Source organism: Papaver somniferum, chromosome 5 (genome assembly GCF_003573695.1).
Source record: "Papaver somniferum cultivar HN1 chromosome 5, ASM357369v1, whole genome shotgun sequence".
In the NCBI taxonomy this organism is placed as follows: Eukaryota; Viridiplantae; Streptophyta; class Magnoliopsida; order Ranunculales; family Papaveraceae; genus Papaver; species Papaver somniferum.
Genome location: NC_039362.1, coordinates 145,127,977 through 145,150,965, shown reverse-complemented (window position 1 = coordinate 145,150,965; position 22,989 = coordinate 145,127,977). Strand labels below are relative to the sequence as shown.

At 37.4% G+C, this 22,989-nt stretch overlaps 1 protein-coding gene, 1 non-coding gene and 1 pseudogene across 2 annotated transcripts; 2 read left to right on the top strand and 1 right to left on the bottom strand.

Moving 5' to 3' along the window:
- Positions 1 to 8,904: 8,904 nt before the first annotated feature.
- Positions 8,905 to 10,026, bottom strand: LOC113277931 (acanthoscurrin-1-like). Its single transcript, XM_026526895.1, has one exon. The coding sequence runs from the start codon at positions 9,922 to 9,924 to the stop codon at positions 9,256 to 9,258; it is 669 nt and encodes a 222-aa protein (XP_026382680.1). The 5' UTR covers positions 9,925 to 10,026; the 3' UTR covers positions 8,905 to 9,255.
- A 1,161-nt stretch (positions 10,027 to 11,187) lies between these two features.
- LOC113285021 lies at positions 11,188 to 11,312 on the top strand. The gene has a single exon (XR_003328536.1). It is a non-coding gene; the product is annotated as a U6atac minor spliceosomal RNA (small nuclear RNA).
- A 152-nt stretch (positions 11,313 to 11,464) lies between these two features.
- LOC113277930 lies at positions 11,465 to 15,245 on the top strand (annotated as a pseudogene).
- The last annotated feature ends 7,744 nt before the right edge of the window (positions 15,246 to 22,989 follow it).

Below are 22,989 nucleotides of genomic sequence, written 5' to 3'. Positions count from 1 at the left end.
CATTTAGGTTGTTATTTCATCAATAAGGCCATGTGGAAGAAAAACATATAAAGAAGTTTTAAACAACAAGGAAATTGAGGAAAAGAGTTACAAATTGTCAAAGTTCTGCGAAGTTCAAGAGTTTATCATCAACAGTTGAAGCCGAAGACGAAGACCGAGAAGATGAAGAAGACGAGCTGAAGACTACGTTTCTATTGGATGCTGTGAGAGTGGTGCTTTCGTCACTGCCGATCGGATGTGAAGGTGGTAAGTACTCCCATCCTTGCTATAGTGGTTGATTTCCTTTCTTAGAGATCATCAGAAAATATTTTTATTTCCCTCGATCTTGTGGGGTCTCTAGAAATAATTCGGAAGGTTTCCTTCCCACTATTCAACGTGTGTAGGATTCTCTCTTCATTCCTACCTGCACACATGTGAGACCCATAAAAAAGTTGTCTTATTGAGTGCAATTATCATAAAATCCTTTTAAGTGAGGCAGAAGTCGAGGCGAAATGCTTATTGATCGCTCTCAAACACGCATTCTCTCATTATGGCGTGGTTATTTCTCACTCAAGATTTAAGAATGAATATGTTCTTTGGTATTTCTAACTTCTTATTACTAGCATGCAGAAACTCTATGTCCTTATAGCTCTTTGGATGCTTGGGACGCTGGAACGCTTAGAAGTTGGAGTAGGTTTTGTGGGTATACCTCTCGTAAGCCCTCACGAGACTATAACTCGTCCACTAGGGACACCTAGGGGTTTAAAGGCTTGTTGCACATGCTAAGTGTAACCGTATGCTTGGCGAAATAGAGTTGTTGTATTTTGTTTTAAGTTAGGTAGTTTGCTCGAGGACTAGCAAAAGCCAAGTGTGGGGGAATTTGATAAGTGCATATTTTACATATATTTAGTGTTAATTCCATGCTAGTAATTGTTTATATTCTTGCAAATTATTGTACATTACGCTTGTTTTCTCTTATTTGTGTTTTATTAGGTAAATCATCTGAAAGAAGTGAATTGACACTTAATTGTGCAATAAAAGAAGCTAGATACAAGTGAATAAGGGACAAAGACTAGTGGAACTCGTTCAAATGGAGGATTTCTAGCCATCATTTTGTAGAGGACAGGAAGATGAAGTCAACGACGAAAGAACGAAGTCTTTCTGAGTTCGTATGAAGAAGTTACGAACAAAACAAGAACTTGGAAGATTATAAGGGTAATATGGTCATTTTAAAGGGCAGTGCTATTAACATCCCATTGTACGTTAAGGGGCAGTCATCCTGTTAAGGGGTGACTGTTTCAAAGGAATTGCTAAAGGAAGTCATGTCATTTACTGAGGGGAAGTTAGAATTCAAATAGTGTTAAGGACACCAGGCCATTCAGTTCAGGGCTGCCACCATCATCTTCTTTCCCTCAACAGAACACGATGAGTTTTCCGGCCAATCTCATGTTGCCGTACTGAATATTAACAAGGAAGTGGTGATCGATGGAGTTGATCAGAGACTAAAGGATATGGGTTCGGAGTACGAGAAGATCATTGGGTTGCTGTTAGATGAGATGGGTCGATGACTGATTCTCGAGTTTCCTGTGATGATAAACTTTAGGTTGTTGTTGCTGCCAACCACGACACTTGAGCTCGAAACAGAACGCTGTCTTGATGTAGAAGCTCATGGTGATTGAGATGAAACAGAAAGGATGGGGCTTGTGCCGGTGCTGGCCTTTGTTCGTGATGATTTCGATGCTGCTGGGAATGAGATGATAGTGCTGTGAAGAGATGAAAGAGTAGTTGATGCCATTGGCAGTGGTAAGAAGGAGCTGTTGATGAAGTTTGAGCATCACCGGCGATTGAAGAACAGAGAAGCAGTGATGCTCGGGCTTTGCTGTGACGGATAAGAGATGAGCAGAAGATGATAACTCATTGGCAGTGATCATCATAATGGTGACGAGAAGGCGATGCTGCTCCCATTCACGATGAAATAAGGTCAAGATGGAGCAGAACTCGAGCTGGGATTCAAATCAGTTATGACTCGGGTTTTGCTGCTGCCATTGGAAATAAAGAAATGAAGAAGCAGGACATCGGTGCTGTTGTTCATGATAAGTTGATCAGAAAGAATTGGTTGCACGAGCTTGGCAGATTTTGACCTCGAGCTGAACAAGGCACAGATAAGCACGGACCTGAGGAGTTTGATATGCTGTTAGCAAGATATTCGACCAAGAATACAGGATGGAACTGATGCTGCTACCGTGATTATTGTGGACTCTGTAGGATATTTCTGCGTCCAAGATAAACAAGGAATCATCGATACGCGTTTGTGGAGGTTGGATAATCTTTGGAAGTCAAGACTTGAGCGACAATTCAGTCAGAGAATGGTTTTGGATTGATACTGCAGATGCAAAACAGACACCGAGTGATGCTTTTACCGTTGAATTTCAAGATGAATGGTGAAGATTAAAGCGCGTTTGATTGTTCGTGGCGGTTTAGAATTGTTGTGTGGTTATCAGATTCGAATTTTCAGGGTTCGATTGCTATAAATAGAGGTCCAAATTGCAACCAAAAGATATCTCCTCACCCTCACTTTCACGCCCACAAACTGCTCGATAAAATTCTCCAGAGAAGAACAGAAGCATAAAGACTTCACATATGCACTAGTAGTAGCTAAAGTTTTCTTGCAACAAGGCGACAGTGGCTGATCTCCTGCAACAGAAGCAGCAGTAGCTAGAGTTCTTATACAACTACAGTTTGATTTCTATAAACTCCATTATGTCTAGCTAATTTACTTATTTGATTGAGGATGAATTCTAAGTACATGATAGACACATTTTTGTGTCTAATTTGTCCTCAATGTCCGTATTGTTGGAACTCTATTTTTGTACTAATATTGTGTTTTTATGTATTTTTAGGAAATAAACATTTTTGGAAAATTCGGCTCGAAAAGTTGATTTTGGCACCCGGAGGACAAGTGTTATTCAGACTCTCGCTTTTGGATAAGGGGTAACCTAATTACTAAGGGGCACCCCAGGTCACCCCCAAGGCAGCTGCTATTCGCACCCCTACTCTGGATAGGGGGCTACCAGTTTCTTCCCCATTTGAACCGAGTTTTGGCGGGAAAAATAGTTCTTCACCTGCGTAATTGTTGAAGCAAATTTTGGACGTGATATAAGAAGATTCAAGGGCTAGTTTTCATTGGGTTGGACCTGTTATAGCCTAACAGGGATGGTATGGGTGTTCGAATCGAGTTATTTGGGCTGGATAATCGTGGGATGCAAAACAGGGAAGATATTCTCAAAACAGGGAAGATTTTCTATTCTCGGAATTTTTGGATGGAAGATACGTGCATGGGTCGACTGTATTGGTTGGAAACAAATTCTACAGTTCAGAGAAGACGCGTGAAAGAGATAAACCAGGAAACAAATCCCGTAACAAGTCAGAAGAATAAAAAAAATATATCGGAAATATTCTCTTCACTGCCGGATTATATTGAAGTTATTACAAAGATTTGGTCGACCTGTTGAGTATAAATAGGTTGCTATGGTTGAGGAGAAGCGTGTCGAGAGTTTGGGGAGTTAGCAGAGACAAGAGAACGAACAAATCACGAGTTGCAGGAAATTTTTTCTGCTGCTGCAACTCAAGAACATGAAGAACGGACGTCCAGGAACCGTCGTTCTTCAACAGTGACAACGACAAGTCTTCGTGGGTCATAGGTGTGGGTCTTAGAACCACAACGACAATATCACTTCTCTTTTATCGTTATTGTGTGACGCTTCCTGTGGGTCGCACATTAGCTGTTTACACCATTTTCTCTTCTTCTCATCATTTGTAAACCATTTTTGAGCCATAATAAATTATTTTGAGAGCATTTATACTATGATGAGCTAATTCCCTCGTAACCAAGGCAATGGATGAAGCTATTCACGCAACATAAATGGGTAACTATTTCATTTAATTATATAATTCACCTAATCGCTGCTTTTGCAGAGTTTTAAATTGTTTAAATGATTGTCTTAATTATTTGTTATTCAGTTTGATAGGTTATGCTTGGTTTAATCTCTTGATAATCTATGCTTAAGGTTTACAAATAATGTTTGAGAATCTGTATGATTGATAGTGAATGAAAGATAAAAGAGGACTTAAGAATTGAATAGAGTTTTGAAATATTTATCATTCAATTTTGCATAATAGTGGAATCTAGTGTCTTGGTTACCTCTCGCACCCATTGTTAATAATTTTATATATAATTTTATTAAATCTTTAAATTTAATCTTCACAAGTCCGAGAGTTTGAACCTCATTACTACAATCACAATCAAAAATATTAATCAGTATTATATATGATTTGATTTAGTATATGAATCTGTTATGATTTCTTCATATGATTATTGTTTGTGTTTATTATTAAAAATGAATATGATTGATTGATAGATTGTTTAGGTGGCCAACTGAATATATTTGTTAACTCAATCTAATGCTAATAAGGGTTCGGATATCCGTAATTGTTGAATAATTTCTTACACAAGTAGAGAACGTGAGACCTTGCGGAGGGATTCCGTAAAGCAATCGCGTGTAAACACAACACTAGAAAGTATACCGAGCGTACTGAGTCTAACTACTAGGATTAAACCTAAATTCACAAACCATAAAGCATTCGACTGAATTACATCTTGTAAGCATACCTCAAGGTGGTTCAGACGGATAGACTCTGGCGACTAAGCGTACCTGTTGTCTAGTGGCTTAAGGGATTTTGGAGATAGCTAAGTGTATTTGTTATCTTACGGTTAGTAATAATATATGATTAATGATGAATGGATGAATATACTACTTTGATGAATATTTAGTTACGAAGAAGGATTCCTCGATCATCTCACTCCATTTTGCTTGCAATCTTAATTACTTCTCATTGCTTTATTATTCATTTAGCTTTTGAATCTAAAACAAAAACCCCCATTTGTGACATTTTTGACAACTAAACTCCATGCTTTTCGTGGGAACGATCCTTGCTTCCATTATATTACCAGCTAATTGTGTGGAAATAAGATTATTAATTTGTTGAGCCTACGACACCCATCAATAATAATCTAGTCTGCTCTTCGGGAAGCATAATTCCGGATTTTGAGGTTAGCTAGACTTGGTCTATTGCTATCGATTTCCAGTCTCATCTTGACCTACGATAAAAAAAAGGAAATCACCTTATATGCTTATTTGTGAGAAGCAGATTGGTTTAAAGTCTTCAATTGAGTGGAAGCAACTCTTAAGCTGTAAAGGATGTCAGTTAAGGGAATCAATTGCGTAGAGTCCTGCTGGGATTCAAGAGGCATAAGGAGCGTGACTGTAACGGAATTTATATGAGGGTTTAATACGGTCCCAACTGAATTCAAGTATGAAGTTAATTGGTAGTATTCTAGTGTCTATAGCGGCTTAATATAGTTTGGTGTTCAATCTGGACTAGGTCCCGGGGTTTTTCTGCATTTGTGGTTTCCTCGCTAACAAAAATTATGTTGTCTGTGTTTTTTATTTTCCGCATTATATTGTTAATCTTTATAATTGCAATACCACAGGTTGTACGTAAATCAACCAAAGTAGATACATCCATCATTGTTTGTTGGATACGACTTGATTGATTCTTAGATATTGATCTTTGAAATCGTCCAAGTACTCTCACACGTAAATCAGGTTCACGGATTTGTCTCTGTAAACTTTCTGATTGTGAAAGAAATAAATATAACTATAAATATTATTTCTTGATTGAGATTCATTAAGTTGAATTCTCGGAATTGTATTTAAGTTTGTCCATACGGGTTTCCTAAGAAAAAGTTGGTGGTGTATTTTGGTACCCCTCACATTTTCAACAATGAACTGATAATGACCATGATGAGTTCTAAAAGATGTTTCGTGAATACCTGCTAAACTAACTCTGATTTGGTGATAACATGATCTTAAATCACCTCTAAGTAATACACAAGATCTATCTAGTTCATCCAATAGTTCATCAATAATTGGAATGGGGAATTTATCTTTGATTGTCATGTTGTTGAGATTTATATAATCCATACAAAATCTCAAATTGTTGTCTTTTTTCTTGACTAGAAGGATCAGAGAAGCAATAAGACCATGAATTGGTTGAATGACTCATCCCTTTAACATATCTTTAACCAATTGCTCAATAACATTTTTATGGACATAAGGACAGTTTTATGGTTTTTGGTTTACTGGAGTGGAATTAGGTGTAAGAGGAACTCCTGAGATCTGTGAGGTGGTAGTTGAGTAGGTTCAGAGAAGACATCTTGGAATTCCCGAATGATTTGAGAGATAACTCCTGAAAAAGATTCTTTCACTCCTTTTGCTCCCATCATCATTAAAGAAGATGATTTGTCAGTTCCCACCAACGTTACTTTATGCCCTTTGTACTTAAATGGGATACTAAAGGTAGAAAAGATGAAAGAATATTTCCTAATTTTCTCAACCAATCGGCACCAAGAACCATGTCACATCCTCCAAGAGGAAGTAATCTCAAGTCACTTGTAAAATCAAAATCCTGCATTTTCCATTGTAAGCATGCAGAAATCCCAATACTCACTGTCTTCCCAATGCAGAAATCCCAATGCAGAAATCCCAATTCTCACCATTTGCAATAATGACTAACAAATTAGTAGTAGGCTGAATAGAACAACCAAAAGATTTATCTAAATCACATTCAACAAAGTTGTGAGTACTGCCAGTATCAACAAAAATAGAGCTAGACTGCATGTTTTTCATGTAATAAAACCTGGAATTATGATGGTGTCTTATGATTATGATTAAGTTTCCATGGAGACTCTATGGATACTATTAAGTATAAATATTTCTTTTTATATAAGTAACCTTGGTCTATAAACCTCATCACAGTTATAACAAAGTTCTTGACTCTTTCTTTTCTGAATTTGTTCTAGTGTCAGTCTTCTGATGGGAACTGAGTGAGACTAGTTTTTTGAGGTGTTGTTGGGGGTAAAGGGAATAAGAGAGAGAGGGACACAGGTTTGGATGAGAAATTCTGTGAGTTAGGCTTCCTTGCAGTGGAGAAGGTGTTAATTTTTTTTTATTTATTGGTAGACCTGATAGGTTTTCATTGGTTATTGCAAGTGAAAATGCTTGCATAAGTGTGGTAGATTGGAACATACTGACTAAATGTTTAATATATGTCGTCTTTTAACCACCAATAAAACTCATCACATAATATTGTTCAGTGAGCATAGGAAATTGGAGATACAGAAGAGCCGTAAGGTTTTCAAAATAATCAAAATAACCATCAACAGTAGTGGTTTGAAACAACTTACTGAATATTAATATGTATTCATTTGCAGGGTTTTCAAATTTGGTACAAGCATGCCTAGCCAATTCATGCCAGGAAGTAATAGCTAGATCTAGTAGTTTGTAGGTTTGATAACCACCTATCTGCTTTTCCATCCAGATACATAATCGCCATTGTGATTTTTTGATGTTCATCTCTGATATCATTAAGAAGGAAATAACAGTCACACTTTTGAATCCATCCTTGAAGGTTCTCACCATCAAATCTCGGAAAATCTAGCTTAGGCGTTCGCTGATTTGAGTTGAAGTCACGACACCCTTGCTGGGAATTGAACATTATTCCCCCTGATGATGAAAATTAGAGTGAGATTCTTCCACTCCTGGATCCCTATGTTCTTCATTTCTCCTTTATGCAAAAGTCTCCATATACTTAAAGAAATCATCATTTGATAACACCGACGCTTTTAAATCATTTTTTTACGCAACGAGGTCTTAAATTGTACAGTGAGATCATTAATATGTTTATTAATTGAATTGACGATCTTATAAAGGTCGTAGGGTTCTTTTCTCCATCCATGATTAGGATAAAACGGTTCTGATGCCAACATCAAATTAACACACAAATTTAAAAGAAACAAAAATATGATACCTGATTCAGAAAATCGGTCGATACGAGGGTTCACATCGACCGATTCTAGGGTAAAAGAAAATTTTAATCTTTTATGTTTGGTTTTAAAGCTACAGTCAGCCAATATAGTAATTAGTATCAATCGATTCCGGGTTTTTTCATGAATGATGAATATCAACCGTCGGCCTACGAGAGCATGTACACGACCAATTCTTGGTTGATGATACAAAAAAAATCAAAAAGGTAATAGGATTAAACCTTTGTTAATCAATCGAAGTAACACTTATTAATTAAAAACAAATTAGCCATTAACTAAAATAGTTGGGTAAGGATTCTTAATTTTATTTCAAAATATCCATTTTATCTTATAGTGATAGGTCTCGAATAAAACCTATAGATCTCAAACTAGCCAGGATTATTAATCCAGATCATTTATCATTTGTTTGTGTTTTTTTTTTGTTTGTTCTTGAAACAATTTGTAAATGATATTACATGCCTCTAACTAGGGTGACGGAAAAAATAGCGACTGACTTGACGATACAAAGTTAAACTTCCTGAATATTGTTTGATGCTCCAATGTTGCGTTTAATAATGGGAACTTTATTTAGTACCAGCTAGTGTAAACTTCCTGGCATTGTGTTTTCTTTCTAATTTCAGTGGGTCATAGCAACACTCGACGGTCTAGAGTAATATTGTCAGTGATGGGAGAAGCGTCACACTCACTTTTGCATGTTAGCTAGAGGTAAGGTAATAACTAAAGGGTGTGGGCACACCCTCGCAAGACAATCCTGTCGTGTGTTGCACATTATGAGAACAAGAAAAGTAAAAGAGAACCCAGATAAGGTTAAACCCAGAAGATTCACTCGTTTTTCAAAATAATCCACCAAATCTTCTGGGTTTAACCTGATCTGAGGGATTTATATTACCCTGAAGAAGTGCACCCAAAGGATACTGTGACTTCACTGACTTGGGAGATATATATCCAGCGTCCATATATATAATATAAAGATCAATTAATTCAATGATATAATTTCTAAACTTCCATTCAAAGATTCGAATAACCAACACCAACAGTCTTCAACAAGTCTAATTTCAAGAGTGCTAATACATTAAACCGAACAAGCAAAGCAAACTATTAGCTAGCAAATTAACTAGAAAAAACACACACCTAACATATAGATCTAGATATATTTTGAAAGCAGTAACTAACCGGACAAAAACAACTAAATATCTAGTAACACACCAAGATTAAGTAAAAAACCATGCCAGCAGATCTATGGAACGAAGCACACATTTCACCCTGGTGCATGCATGCATGTGCTCACTACTACTACTATCAATCTCTACGTATGAACGCTGTAGATAGCTCTAAGGGAGATGGGGAAGATCACTACCGTGGTGGCTAATACCACCGAAGCCTGGGAGTTGGGGAAGATCACTACCGTGGTGGCTAAGACCACCGATACCTCCATCAAGTCCACTTCCACCGCCGAGTCCACTACCACCACCTAGTCCGCCGAGTCCACTTCCACCACCGAGTCCACTTGCACCACCCAGTCCACCGAGTCCACTTCCACCACCAAGTCCACTTCCACCACCGAGTCCGCTTGCTCCACCGAGTCCGCTTCCACCACCTAGTCCACCTCCACCACCGAGTCCACCTCCACCACCGAGTCCACTTCCACCACCGAGTCCACCTGCACCACCGAGTCCACTTGCACCTCCAACTCCTCCAAGACCACCGACTCCTCCAGCACCACCAACGCCACCGAATCCACCAGCAGCTCCACCAAGTCCACCTACTCCTCCACCCATGCCTACACCACCAAATGGTATTCCAGCAGAACCGATTCCAGAAGCACCACCAATACCTCCATAGGAAATGAAGTTCTTCTCATCGTTAAGACCAGCACCACTACCAGTTTGATGGGTATCAACTGGCACTGTTCTTGCAGCTGCAGTTTGATCAAGAACAACTAAACTCAAGACAACAAAACCTAACATGATTCTCCAGAAGGATGCTGATGATAATGCCATCTCTCTCTCACTCTCAGTACTCTCCTTTCTCGCTAGATGTCTTCTTAAGATATGAAGAAGAATGTTGTTTGTCAATCTGATGCATAAGTTATCCCTAGAGCTAGTCCTTTTAAATAGAAGCGTGGAGCGGGTGGGGGGCAGTTGAAAATATTTAATGACCGCGCGAGCAGTGAAACCAGCTTAAATGCTTGCAAGTTCAAATCCTCAAGATCAGTAGCATACTGATCATAACACTGTTCATGTATCTAGCTGTACCTTGCTAGGGTCGGAGATTGATGAGGTCGTCAGAGGTTGTTCTGAATAGCTTTAGTGGCCCTCTGGTTTTCTTTACATTTCCAATCTACTGTACAATCTATGTGTTTTGACTGGGACTCACCACCACCACCACCACCTAGCTACATTTATTGTACTAACTGTATCCCATTTTTATTAAATAATACTAGTAACTTGAATATTGCACTTTTAAAGCACTGCACTAGCTGCTCAACTGCTCGAGCGCAGAAAACGAAAATGACAAGTAAACTTGAAAATTTAAAACCAAGAACATGCAATGAGGTAACAGCTAAGAGATGTTGCTATAGGACGCCGGTTGGTGGCATGCAGGAGAACCAGATCTTAGACGTACGCCAACAGATATACCCCGTTGAAACCGGTGAATGACATATTACAACGGTTTTAGGGCATGCAGTCTACAAGGCACATCAAATGCCAGCAACTCACGTGAAATTGATGTGATTTTTATTACTTGGTCCGAGTATTAATTTTTAAATAAAGTATGGCCTGAAATGGTTACACGTAAATATACGACCTGGTACGGTTGTGACACGCTGCATCTTGGTCTTATATTATCACACGCGTCGCACATTTGAAGGGTAAAATAATCATTTTCTGGAATTACATCCGCGGTGCTAAACAGCTTATCAACCTTTTACGAGCCAAACACTCCGCACGAGCCAAGAGTCCATCTTAAATTGCACCTCCAAAACCTTCAAGGGCCATGCCAAGAACTGCAATATATACCCACTCAAATTTTTTAGTCTTGGTGCGTGTAGAATCTACATAACCAAAATAACAGCCTAGTCATATTTGGCTTGAAAATTATGGATTTCAAAATTACGACTAATGGTGATCATCAACCTCTGAAAATTATGAAGCAAGATAGCATGTCAAGCCAAACATTAGGATTAATATAATTTAGTCACACCTCGTTTAAAACAAAAGCAGTGGTTGGCTTTATAAGGCTCTTGTTCAGGCTTAAGCGGCGTGTTCGTTGAAAGGAGAGACGGTTGGCATCTCCCCTGACAGGGACGGGAACGGCTTTCGAGCTTACCTGTTACCACACATCTGGTTGAGGCTACCCGCTTCGGCGGATCGTACCAAAATTTTTTAGTTTTTTTTATGTGGACACGATTGCCTAAGATGTATTATTGTAGGCCCAACATGGTCCAGCTCAACCACATCATAGTATAGTTTCCGTCCTAAGTTGCAACATCAATTTGTTAAAGAACTGGGTTTGAAATTTGGGATAGAAGAGGGAATATCCAAAGCACATATTTTTGAAGTTCCTATGTGTACACCATTTTTTTAATCAGTGAATTTCAGTGATCTACTGATCTCTTCTTCATCTTTTTCATTTTCCTTGTGTAAGTTATGGTGGTGGAATACTACAGTAAGCAGCTATGGTGTTCACCTTTCTTACTCTTCTTCTTAACAGCAATAACCATGGAAGAAATGAAATTGATAATTTCTACTGCTAATCAAATTCCAACTACACTGGAAGGTCCACTTCCTCCAGTAACTCGTCGTTTTGATCCTTCGTTATGGCGAGGAAGCGATGATTTGCCCATGGATCATCCTCGCCTCAGGAAGAGAGTCTCATCGATGGTTCCTGAACAAATATCTCTAGCTCTCTCTTCTCTACCTACTTCCATCTGGGTCTCTTGGGTTACTGGTAAATAAAATTACTAACTAGTTTTTGATTAATTGAAGCTATATTTTCATATTTCACATTCAATTTAGTGCTTATTTTTGTGTAGGTGATGCTCAGATTGGTTCCAGTGTAATCCCACTTGATCCATCCACTGTTAAGAGTGAGGTCTGGTATGGTACACAAAGTGGCAACTACCAGTTCTCACAAACAGGGAAATCAGAAGTATACAGCCAATTGTACCCATTTCAAGGTCTTCTCAACTATACCTCTGGCATCATTCACCATGTTAGGCTCCAACGTAAGTTGCCTTGAAACACTAGTTGCAATTGTTAGTTTAATCGAGTTTATGTACCCGAAATAGAACATTCCCCTAATTGATTGTGGTTTTATACTTTAACTGTCTCTTGTAGGTCTTGAACCTGGGACGAAATATTACTATAAGTGTGGTGATACTTCTTTATCAGCAATGAGCAAAGAGCATACCGTTAAAACTTTACCCTTACCGTCGCCAAGCAACTATCGTAGAAGAATAGCAGTGGTTGGAGACTTGGGGATTACAAGCAATACAACAACAAATGTTGATCATATGGTCAAGAATGACCCTTCAATGATTTTGATGCTTGGAGACTTGAGTTATGCAAATCAGTACCGCACAACAGGCGGGAAAGGAGTTCCATGCTTTTCCTGTGCGTTTCCAGATGCACCCATTAGGGATACATATCAGCCCCGCTGGGACTGATGGGGAAGGTAAACCTTCAACTTTCCAAAATTTGTGTAGTTAAGAGTACATCGTAAAGACTACTGAATAGAACTGGTACTTTAGTTTTGTCTGCTTGCCTCTATCAGTCATCTTTGTAGGTATACTTTGTGTAGTGCCTCATTTCAGGTTTCCTTCGCTTTGGTATATGCACATGTTTTATGAAGTTCTTATCCCATGTGGTGAAAGGCGATTTCTAATTTTGCTTAGGTGACCCAGGGGCCTAGGTAAAATACTTGGAAACAGCAAAGGTTCTGAAAGTAGTCGCCTAAGGTCGCCCAGGAAAAATGAGGCAGTGGGCTAGGATGTATGGATGTATATACTCATAAGCTGTAGATGACGTTTCTGCTAAAAACAATTAGCTTAACCATATCACATGAGGAACACAACTAGCACTTTCAGCAAACCTGAAACTAAGATGGGTATTCTTCTAGGCAATGCACAAGCCGTTTATCAGGTTGAATGGAAATTAAAACGTAGGTTTATGGAGTTATACATTTTCATCAAGCAGCATAAGCAATATTACTTTCTGTTAAAAACCTGAACAATTGCGTTATTTACCTGGTTGAATGGAAAACGCAGGTTTATGGAGCCCTTGATCTCAAAAGTTCCAATGATGGTCATTAGAGGCAATCATGAGATTGAGACTCAGTCAGCTGGGATCTCTTTCAAATCATATTCGGCACGATTTGCTGTTCCCTCTTATGAGTCTGGCTCTGATAGCAATTTTTACTACTCGTTCAATGCCGGAGGAATTCATTTTATCATGTTGGGAGCTTATGTTGACTATAATACAACTGGTGACTCACTCTATTTGCTAAAGTTCTTCTGCAATTTCCTAGTCTCATGAGATTTCCCAATGAGTTAATGTTCTATATCAATCTTGCGTTCTGGTCGAATCATCTTATGTATCATTTGCAAGAATCCTATTTACAGAGATTTTCTGTTACAGATGCCCAATACACATGGCTAAGAAAAGATCTGGAACAAAGTAGACCACGAAGTGACACCTTGGTTAGTGGCTGCATGGCATCCACCTTGGTATAATAGCTATTCATCACATTACCAGGAATTTGAATGCATGAGGCAAGAAATGGAAGGGCTTCTATATCAATTTGGTGTTGACATTGTCTTTTCCGGTCATGTAAGCCACAAGTTTTACCCTATTTCTTTGATTTATGCCTTCAAATTAGCTCGTCATATATACAAAATCTCAAGAATCCAAGTTATCTGCCTTCCTGTTATTCCTCAATGATGTATTAGCTTCTCTCCAGTTAAGCAATTGAAAATCTTTTATGTCCATGACTCAGTTCACATGAATTTCTGGCATTTCCTTATCAGTGTATATTGTAGACATTAATGGTTTCGTCTGTCTGCACTTCATATCCTTTCTTCTAGTGGTTTGAATGGCACTTATGGTACTCCACAGGACCACAAGGTAGCCCACTATGACATCTTCTAATTTTTATGTCCCTGTAGTTTTCCGTTTGATGTGTTTAACCTTGATTCCTGGTAGGTGCATGCTTATGAGCGGATGAATAGAGTGTATAATTATACGCTGGATCCATGTGGATCTGTTTACATCAATGTAGGAGATGGTGGGAACATTGAAAAAGTTGATGTGGAGCACACCGATGACCCTGGAAAGTGTCCTGCACCAGGAGACAATACGCCGGAATTTGGAGGCGTGTGTCATTTGAATATCTCTTCTGGTCCTGGTAAAGGTCGATTCTGCTGGGACAAACAACCAGAGTGGAGTGCATTCAGAGAGAGCAGCTTCGGGCATGGAATACTAGAGGTATCGTTCCTAGTTCTATACTTCAATCGTAAGTTTTTTCATTTGTTTGTTTTATGATGCACGCTATGCATAAAGAAGATGGCATATATTTGAAACATTCAACTTACATGAAACATAATTGTACATTGAACATATGGAAAACTAGAAATATGTAGAGTTGATCTAGGTAAAGGAAAGTAGGACTGCAGTCTGTAGGACATCAGTCTTAGAAAGAAATAAGTTGTGGCCATTTGAAAGGTTCGAGCCTTTGTCATTTTTGTTGTTAGGAAAACTGCTGAGAAGAAGCAATTTTAGATAGTTTCAAAGATATTACTGTATGGTAGAATTAAAAAATGCAACCAAGTTTTCCCTGCTAAAGTTTGTTTTGGTTAGGCATACAAAGAGCGAAGACAAATGCGGAATAATACTCCTGTCCTGACTCCTCCTGATAACCATAGTTAATTAGTTCATATGGTTTCCCTGAGTGGTTAATTTTTCTGTGTCTCCTGGGGGTTCTTTTACCAGATTGAACGGTTCAGAATATATCAAGGCAATCAATTGATTCCACTTCAGCTTCCTTAAAAACATCTCGTCCTTTGTTTTTTACAGGTTGTGAATGACACAAATGCCTTGTGGACATGGCACAGAAATCAGGATGTTTACAAGGAGCAGAGTTCTGGTGATCAAATACACATAGTACGAGAACCTGAACGTTGCGGAGAACCATCAATGCGGTCATCATATAGATTGTAAGTTACAAGCAGATCTCTAAAGTCGAAATAAATCCCAAAATAGAAGGTATTTGGAAGGTGTCATAAATGTTACCAAGTTGCATAAGATTTCCACCAAAATTCAAAGCAAAAAAAAAATATGAACCACAAAAGGCGTTTTTCAGATGGTGTTTATCTTTGTTTGCGGTCAGTTTTATTGTAAGGTGATAATTGGTTACCGTCTTAAATCCAGAAATCCACTCGAGTCAACTTGATCAAATATGCTTGAGCGCACTAGAAATCCACTCCTTTATATGTTTGATATGTTTTGGTTAAATTGTACGAAATTGCATGCTTCAAAAGAACATCATCGTATTGGTGTTTCATGTTTGTAAGATGTACATATTTTTAAAATACGAGTAGTAAAATGTTCTAAAGAACAAAAAGGTTATTTACAAAAGGTAAATAATAAAACAACATTAAAATATTGAATTCAAAGCTGTAACTAGCATCCTCTATTCTAAACAAATGTAGATATCATTGCTCGCATTTGGCAAAGACTTGTTCTTCCGGTTGGGTTTGTATAATACTGGGAATGTCTTCATTCAAACTCCACTGTGCTCATCTTTCATGTACCCTTAATCGCATAAGTATATGTATATCCTGAGTTAAGTGAGACTAAACTCTCGACGTAACTCTCTGATTGTTGAAAAGACATCATTCTAATATCACCAGTATACAAAGTTCTAAATAATGGAGATCTTTGAGTTTCTGTTTTTGGGTGAAGTAATATAATTCGCAATCCGTCTCCATTAAAATCTGACCATTTTCGAAAGACCAAATTGGTTTCCTATAAGGGAAAAATATCGTTTGGTCCTTTTTTAGGTGGGCCCATGTCAGTTTAGTCCTTGGTCAAACACTTTTAATGTTTGGTCCATAATTATTTAAAAATATTAAACTGACAAAAGTACCCTTCCGTGTGAATTTTTACTTATTTTCTTGTAGCAGTTCATTCCAGAAATGAAGTCCATATAAATCCTATACAAACCAGAGTTTATTACAGAAATGAAGTTCATATAAAAACCTATACAAACCAGAGTTCATTCCAGAAAATGAAGTCCATAAAAACCTAAAAAAACAGACTTCGTTCCAGAAATGAAGTCCATATAAAAACCTATACAAACCAGAGTTCATTCCAGAAATGAAGTCCATATAAAAACCTAAAAAAACAGACTTCGTTTCAGAAATGAAGTCGATATAAAAACCTATACAAACGATAGTTCATTCTAGAAATGAAGTCCATATAAAAACCTAAAAAAACAGACTTCATTCCAGAAATGAAGTCCATATAAAAACCTATACAAACCAGAGTTCATTCCATAAATGAAGTCCATATAAAAACCTAAAAAAACAGACTTCATTCCAGAAATGAAGTCCATATAAAAACCTATACAAACCAGACTTCAATTCTGGAATGAACTCCATATAAAAACATCAGCAGCATCATCTTCTTCTTCAACAACAACAGCAGCAAAGAACTTTATCAAAATCCATCGTCGTCATTCATCTTCAGCAATGGCAGCAACAAAAAACGACGAAAAACACCCAAATCTTCATCTTCTTCATCGATTTCAACAATATCATATTCATCGACGTCTTCAACATCATCTTCATCGATTTCATCATCTTCATCGTCGGCTTCAACAGAAACAACAACATCATCATCGTCTTCATCTTCTTCTTTATCAAGAGAACTACAGAAAAAACCCTAAAAAATAGAGTTCATCTTCATCTTCAACACAAGCAGTAGCAACAACATGAGATCGTCGTCGTCTTCATCAAGTAGATCGGGTTCGTCATCGTCTTCAACATCAAATCTGATCAAAATCATCAAGAAAAAAAAAGAGAGAGAGAGAGAGAAAAGTAGATCTGAAAAAGAAAAGAAGATGAGAGAGAAAGTAAATCTGAGAATGAGATATTTTCTAGTAATTTTGTTAAATATGTGGTCACCCTAGGACCAAACCATTATTTTCTAGGAACAAACAATAATATAAGGGTATTTCTTCCATCACACAATGAAAATTACATCATCCATGACATCACCCTAGGACCAAACCGTAATTTATTGGACCAAACTATAATATATTTTCCCAAATAGGACCAAACAGATACATGAGTGAGTCAACTGGACTAGACTCTCTCTAATATATTATTCCGAGGACCATATGGTATTTCCTACTTCCCATAATAATAAGAATCGTCTCGTGTGAACCGTTTAGTCCAAGAGCCTCTCACACCATAATCCTGCATCACCCATATATGAACGCGATGAGGGGCACTAAAAATATCAGAAAGAGTAGTAGTGAAAACTAAAGAAAGACGGTCTCCCAGTACTCCCAAACTTATACGCTGGTCCTTTGAAGGTTGCTCTGGAAGTGGAAACTCCGTGAGTAACTTATTGCTTATATCAAAAGAAACTATGGCGGCTTCTCCTGTTCCGGTAACACATAACCAATGAAGAGCTCCGTTGAAAAGCAAACCAGAAGCATTCTCGAATTTTCCACAAGGAAATGTATAAGTATAAGGATACCATTTATGTGGAATAGTTTTCCTTTTCCATGAATCGGTTCCCAACGTATATACCTCAGCTTCATAAAAACCAATTCTTACCAACTTGTAGTCGTCATTGTCACGATCATAACCAAACCCATATCCAAACTCACACTCACTATGATAGTGATGCAGATTTTGTACTAGTTTATATTCCCCGGTTAATGGGTTCCAAAAACAAATCTTAATATGTGATTCCTTCGTCAAAAATCCTAGGCAAGTCAAGCCATTGCTAGAACCCAAAATTCGATAGCTATTATCATTGACTTCTTTATCATATTCGAAAGGGAGGAATTTTCTAACAATGTCACTTGTATAAGGACGCCACTTTATAGATAACACTTCTGATGATATTGAAGCATATTCTACAGAGAAAAGCCCTTGGAACCCATTAGACACAAAACGAAGATGACCTTTATATAATAAAAGCTTAGGGTTTTTGTTATTTTGGATTGTGTGATTGAGGTGAGATTTAATAAATCTAGGACTACAAAGTACATAATTCAAAGACTTGCATACACACCTTCTGACTCCAATGGTATTTGTTGGGATACCAACACCAATTAGAAGATTCTAGTTATTTTAGGAATTAGTATACATTTCCTTGTTTAGTATTTGCTTCGTGTTCAAGTTATGTTAACTATATATTCATAGCTTGTTCTAGGGTTTAATATATCAATCAAAAACAACTTAAGTTTATTTATTTTCTTCTTTTCTTTTTAACTTGGTGGATGATCTCCAACTCAAAGGATCAAAGCTTGTGTTCTTAGGTTTATTTAATTCAGAACCCTAATATCCATCACCGGAGCAGGTTCGGTTATTCTCAAATTCCGAATTTTTTTTTCTTCTTTTTCTTTTTTCTCTCTCCATCTTTATTCGATCTTCCGCTACTCTGTTATCACATCTTATTGGTCGTAGAAGTTTAAATTAATGCTTCGATAATTTATTGAAACTCAAAGTTATCTGTTGGATTTTAGAGCAAAATTTGAGGTTCCCTATTTTTGACGAAGATGATGTTGAAGGTTGGCTTTTCAAGGCAGCAAAGTACTTCAATTTTTATGGAATAACTGATGATCAAAAAGTATCCTTGGCGTCTGGCCACCTCACTGGCGAAGCAATTTGTTGGTATCGATTGATGATGTGGTCTCTAGGAGAAGTAACATGGCAGCAATTTTATCGCACACTTTGTTTTCGATTCCAATCTCACAAGCATATTGACTCATGCAACGTTGCTTCTACAATAGCGCAACAGGGTACCTGCAGTTTGCCGAGAAGACAGACTGTAGAGAAAGACACTGAGGCAGACATTATTACGCCAACAATTCCTTCACACACCATCAGTATAAATCAGCCATGTAAGGATGCAATTACTACACGCCGGTCGCGCTTAGCTGCTGTATTAGAGAAGTGTCTACGTCCAGTTAAAGCAATCCAAGCTACACCAGCTGCGTTACCCGTTCCACTAGAAGAATTATTAGCTAACAATAGTGAAGTTTTAGAAGTACCAAACATTGAGGAAGATATCATTATCAATGACTTGGTAATTGATCCAATTTTATCAGAAGATGAACAAAATATTACTGAGAAGAACGCTGCAGAAGACGCTGAATATATTTCCAACAAAGAAGAAATTGTCGGAGAAGGGATTGCTCAATCGTTGTCAAGATCGCCCTGTACTCAATGTAACAAGCCTGTAAGCATTCAAGGTCCAAACTGTATGGGATTGCTTAACCAGGATTGTTCCAATATACTCTGGAGCTCTCATAAGGCGTTTGACTTGTTAAAGTTACCAACTATGACGAGAAATACTCCAGATCAAACAAATTCAGGCGATGATCGGTGGTTGTACAACACAAGAAAAGGTCAGACGCTTTCAGACTATGCTGGTACTTTTGATTTGACTTTTCCGCTAGGACCATATCCTATATCAAGTATGAGTATAATTCCAGCACTTCTTAACAAACCAATCAGTGCCTATCATTCAATCGGCACTGTTTTCACTTTTACCGGCATTCTTGCTGAAGATAATAACAGTTCCAAAGTTGACTACTAGGGCCTTAGATGCTATTGTCAGCTGGTTCCATGATAATATTCATGTTACAAGCCCAAGTAATTCAGAGATGCCATTTCAATTGAATCTGGTTGTGGCTGTTGAGATTCGTAAAGGAACTGCGGAAGAGATTTCTGCGGGCCTCGATCGTTGTCTACTACAAACTTCTAGGTATCGATTACACTTGCAGGATATTTGATGGTCGAAAAGGATTCAAACTAATGTTGAAAAACGATTAATAAAAAAATAATTTTTTAAAATTTTAATAAAAAATTATAATTAATTGTTTTATTTTGTGAATGAAACTTTTTAGTCCCACATCGTGGAGTTTCCAATTTTTAGTAGTTTTAAGAAACTATATAAACCTTTTAGTCCCACATCGGGGAGTTTTTCTTCTTAAATTGTTTTATTCCATTATATAAAGAAATTCACTACTTTTGTAAAATCTATGGGAAAGGGGTTGCTCTATATTTTAAAGGGACCCCTAAGGGAAAATATTTTATAGCGTTTCTTAGGAGTTCGCGATTTTCCTTAACGGTTTTTTCGGAGTTGCCAAGCTCAAGTTGAGCATCTACTACATATGCTAGTAGTAGGTGTATTAGGGTGTTTTATCCTGGAGATATCCGTCCTGTGAGGGCTATAGCATCACTCTTGAGTGTAGCCGGGCGCTAATGTCTTAAGGGCAACGTGTTGAACACGTGACTCACTCTGTTTTTCCAAAGTTTTGATATAGGGTGATCATTCGTTTCATCAAATCGATCACTTCCATTATAAAGGAGCTAAGTATCAATAACTTTTGCTTATTTGATTTTTCCTTGTTTTTGATTATTGCACCCAACAATCTTAAGACATTAGAATTTGTAATAATCGAAAATGGTTGGTTGGTTTGTGAATCATGGATGTTAATTGTGGAGTGAAAAACAAAAATAATTTTTTGGTCAGCTGTAGAGTTTCGAGATTATCTCTTAACCTAGAAGGAATTTCGATGAACCCATTTGACACAACGTAGTAGACATCCTGATAGTTGCCCACGTAAAATTTCAGAATTTTTGGAGTTGTAAAAGTATTTTTTTGATATTTTACAAAACAGATAAATGTTCCTGAAAAATTCTGACGGGCAAACTTTTGTTGTTAACTAAAGTATTTTTTATGGGGTAATCATGAGTTTTTTGATATGGTGGTTCAAACGAAGTTTGTAAATCTAGATATTATCTTCAAAACTCATATTTTATCTTCCGTTTCGGAACTAAGGTTTGTGAGATGTGGTGTATTAGGTGATTGGGAAATTACCGTGTCCGTGGTCAGAGTATAAACAAAGATTGTGACATGAAATTGAAAAGGAACATGGCTACCAGGCGCATGTGGATGAACACAAATATTTCAAAGCTGAAAAAGGCGGGAATATCAAACACAACTCTAACCGTAGTCTTCATAAGAAAGGTATTTTTCGTAAAACTGAATCCGGCGTTACTTTAATTAAGGGTGATTGTTATGTTTGTAAAATTCCGGGCCATACGGTAGTAAAGTGTAGACAAAATAAAACCTTAATAAGTAGAAAGTTAATGCTAATTTAGTTGAAACAAATTAGAACGAGTTTATTCACATGATGTCGGAAGTTATTTTAACAACCAATGTGAGAGACCAGAAGGTGGACTCTGGAGCCACCAACAATGTTTGTTAAAACAGAGACCTGTTCACCTCCTATCAGAGGATATGGGATGTCGAGAAACTCTTTTTGAGTAACTCATCTGCAATAGAGGTTGCATAAAAGGAAAAGGTCGAGCAGAAGCTCATATCTGTAATACTCTCACATTGAATAAAATTTTCATGTTCCAAGCATATGCAAGAATCTTGTATCTTGTTCTATTGTAGATGGAAAAAGATTAAGATCTTAATTGAATCTGGAAAACTTGTTGTAACAAGGCAATTATTTTGTAAGCAAGAGTTATAGGACTTTGGACTATATAAGCTTAACGGAAAAAATCTGATGATGTGAACATAGTTGATTCTTGTGCTTTGTTTATGTGATTGATTGTTTTATGTGGTAAGATTGTAACCGTAAACTTATAAGTCAATGCTTAACTGGATAGCATAGTCCGCGTACCCAAATTTAGTTTGGACTTTGAACACAAAAGTGAAATCTGTGAAGAATCAAATATGCTTTAAAACCTTTTAGCACAAATGTTCAGAGTAATTCTAAGCCTTTAGAATTAATTCAGTTAGGTCTAGATGACATGAGTTCAACCCAAAATCACTGTGGTAAAAGATGGTTTATAACTTTCGTAGATGATTGTACGAGGTACTGTCTTGTATACTTGCTTAGGGATAAGGATGATGCGTTAGAAGCCTTAAGATGTATAAACTTTAAGTTCAAAACCAATTAGAAGCCTTGAACATAACAACTGTATCCTTAAGAAGATGATAATTGTCATGTTGATTAATTCAGGATTACCTGCGGCCTTGTGGGGGGAGACAGTCATGTTAACTAGTATATCCTGAATAGAGTACCCTTAAGGATCAGATAAAACTCCATACGATTTACGGATAGGTAGATGACCTTCTTATGAATGCGTCGAAGTGTGGGGGTGTTTGACTAAGTTTTCCATTCGTCTTCCTAAAAGAAGTATATAGAAACGAAAAATGTTGATTGTGTCTTTATATAAGGTATGCTGAGTATACTTCTACATATAGATTTTTGGTTGTGTGTTCTGATTTTTCAGACTTTGGTGTGATTTTTTCTGACTTTGTTGTGAATACTATTACATAATCTAGGGATGTTGAGTTCTTTGAACATGTTTATTCTTAAACCTGTACCTCATTAGAGATGTGTTGTTGATCCCCTAGATTTATTTTCAAATAGTCAGAACTTATCTTAAAGGAAGATAAAGTTAAGGTTGATCCTAAGAGAAGTAAAACAATTAGACTTGAGACTTCTTATGAAGCCGACTTCATAACATGCCTAGCTTAGTCTAAGCCCTGGACTTGTAAAGAAGCCATGATATCTACTGAAACCCCATTTTGGTAAGAAGCTTCATTTAGTGAAATGGACTCAGTCCGTCGGAACCTGACTTGGGAGGTTTATAGTTTACCTCCAGAGAATAAGACCATGAGATGTAAATGAGTCTTTAAGAGGAAACATTAGGTATATGGAACTGTAGAAAAATATTAGGCTAAGTTGGTATCCAAAGGCTATAAACTAAAAGAAGGTGTATATTTCCTTGATTCTTATTC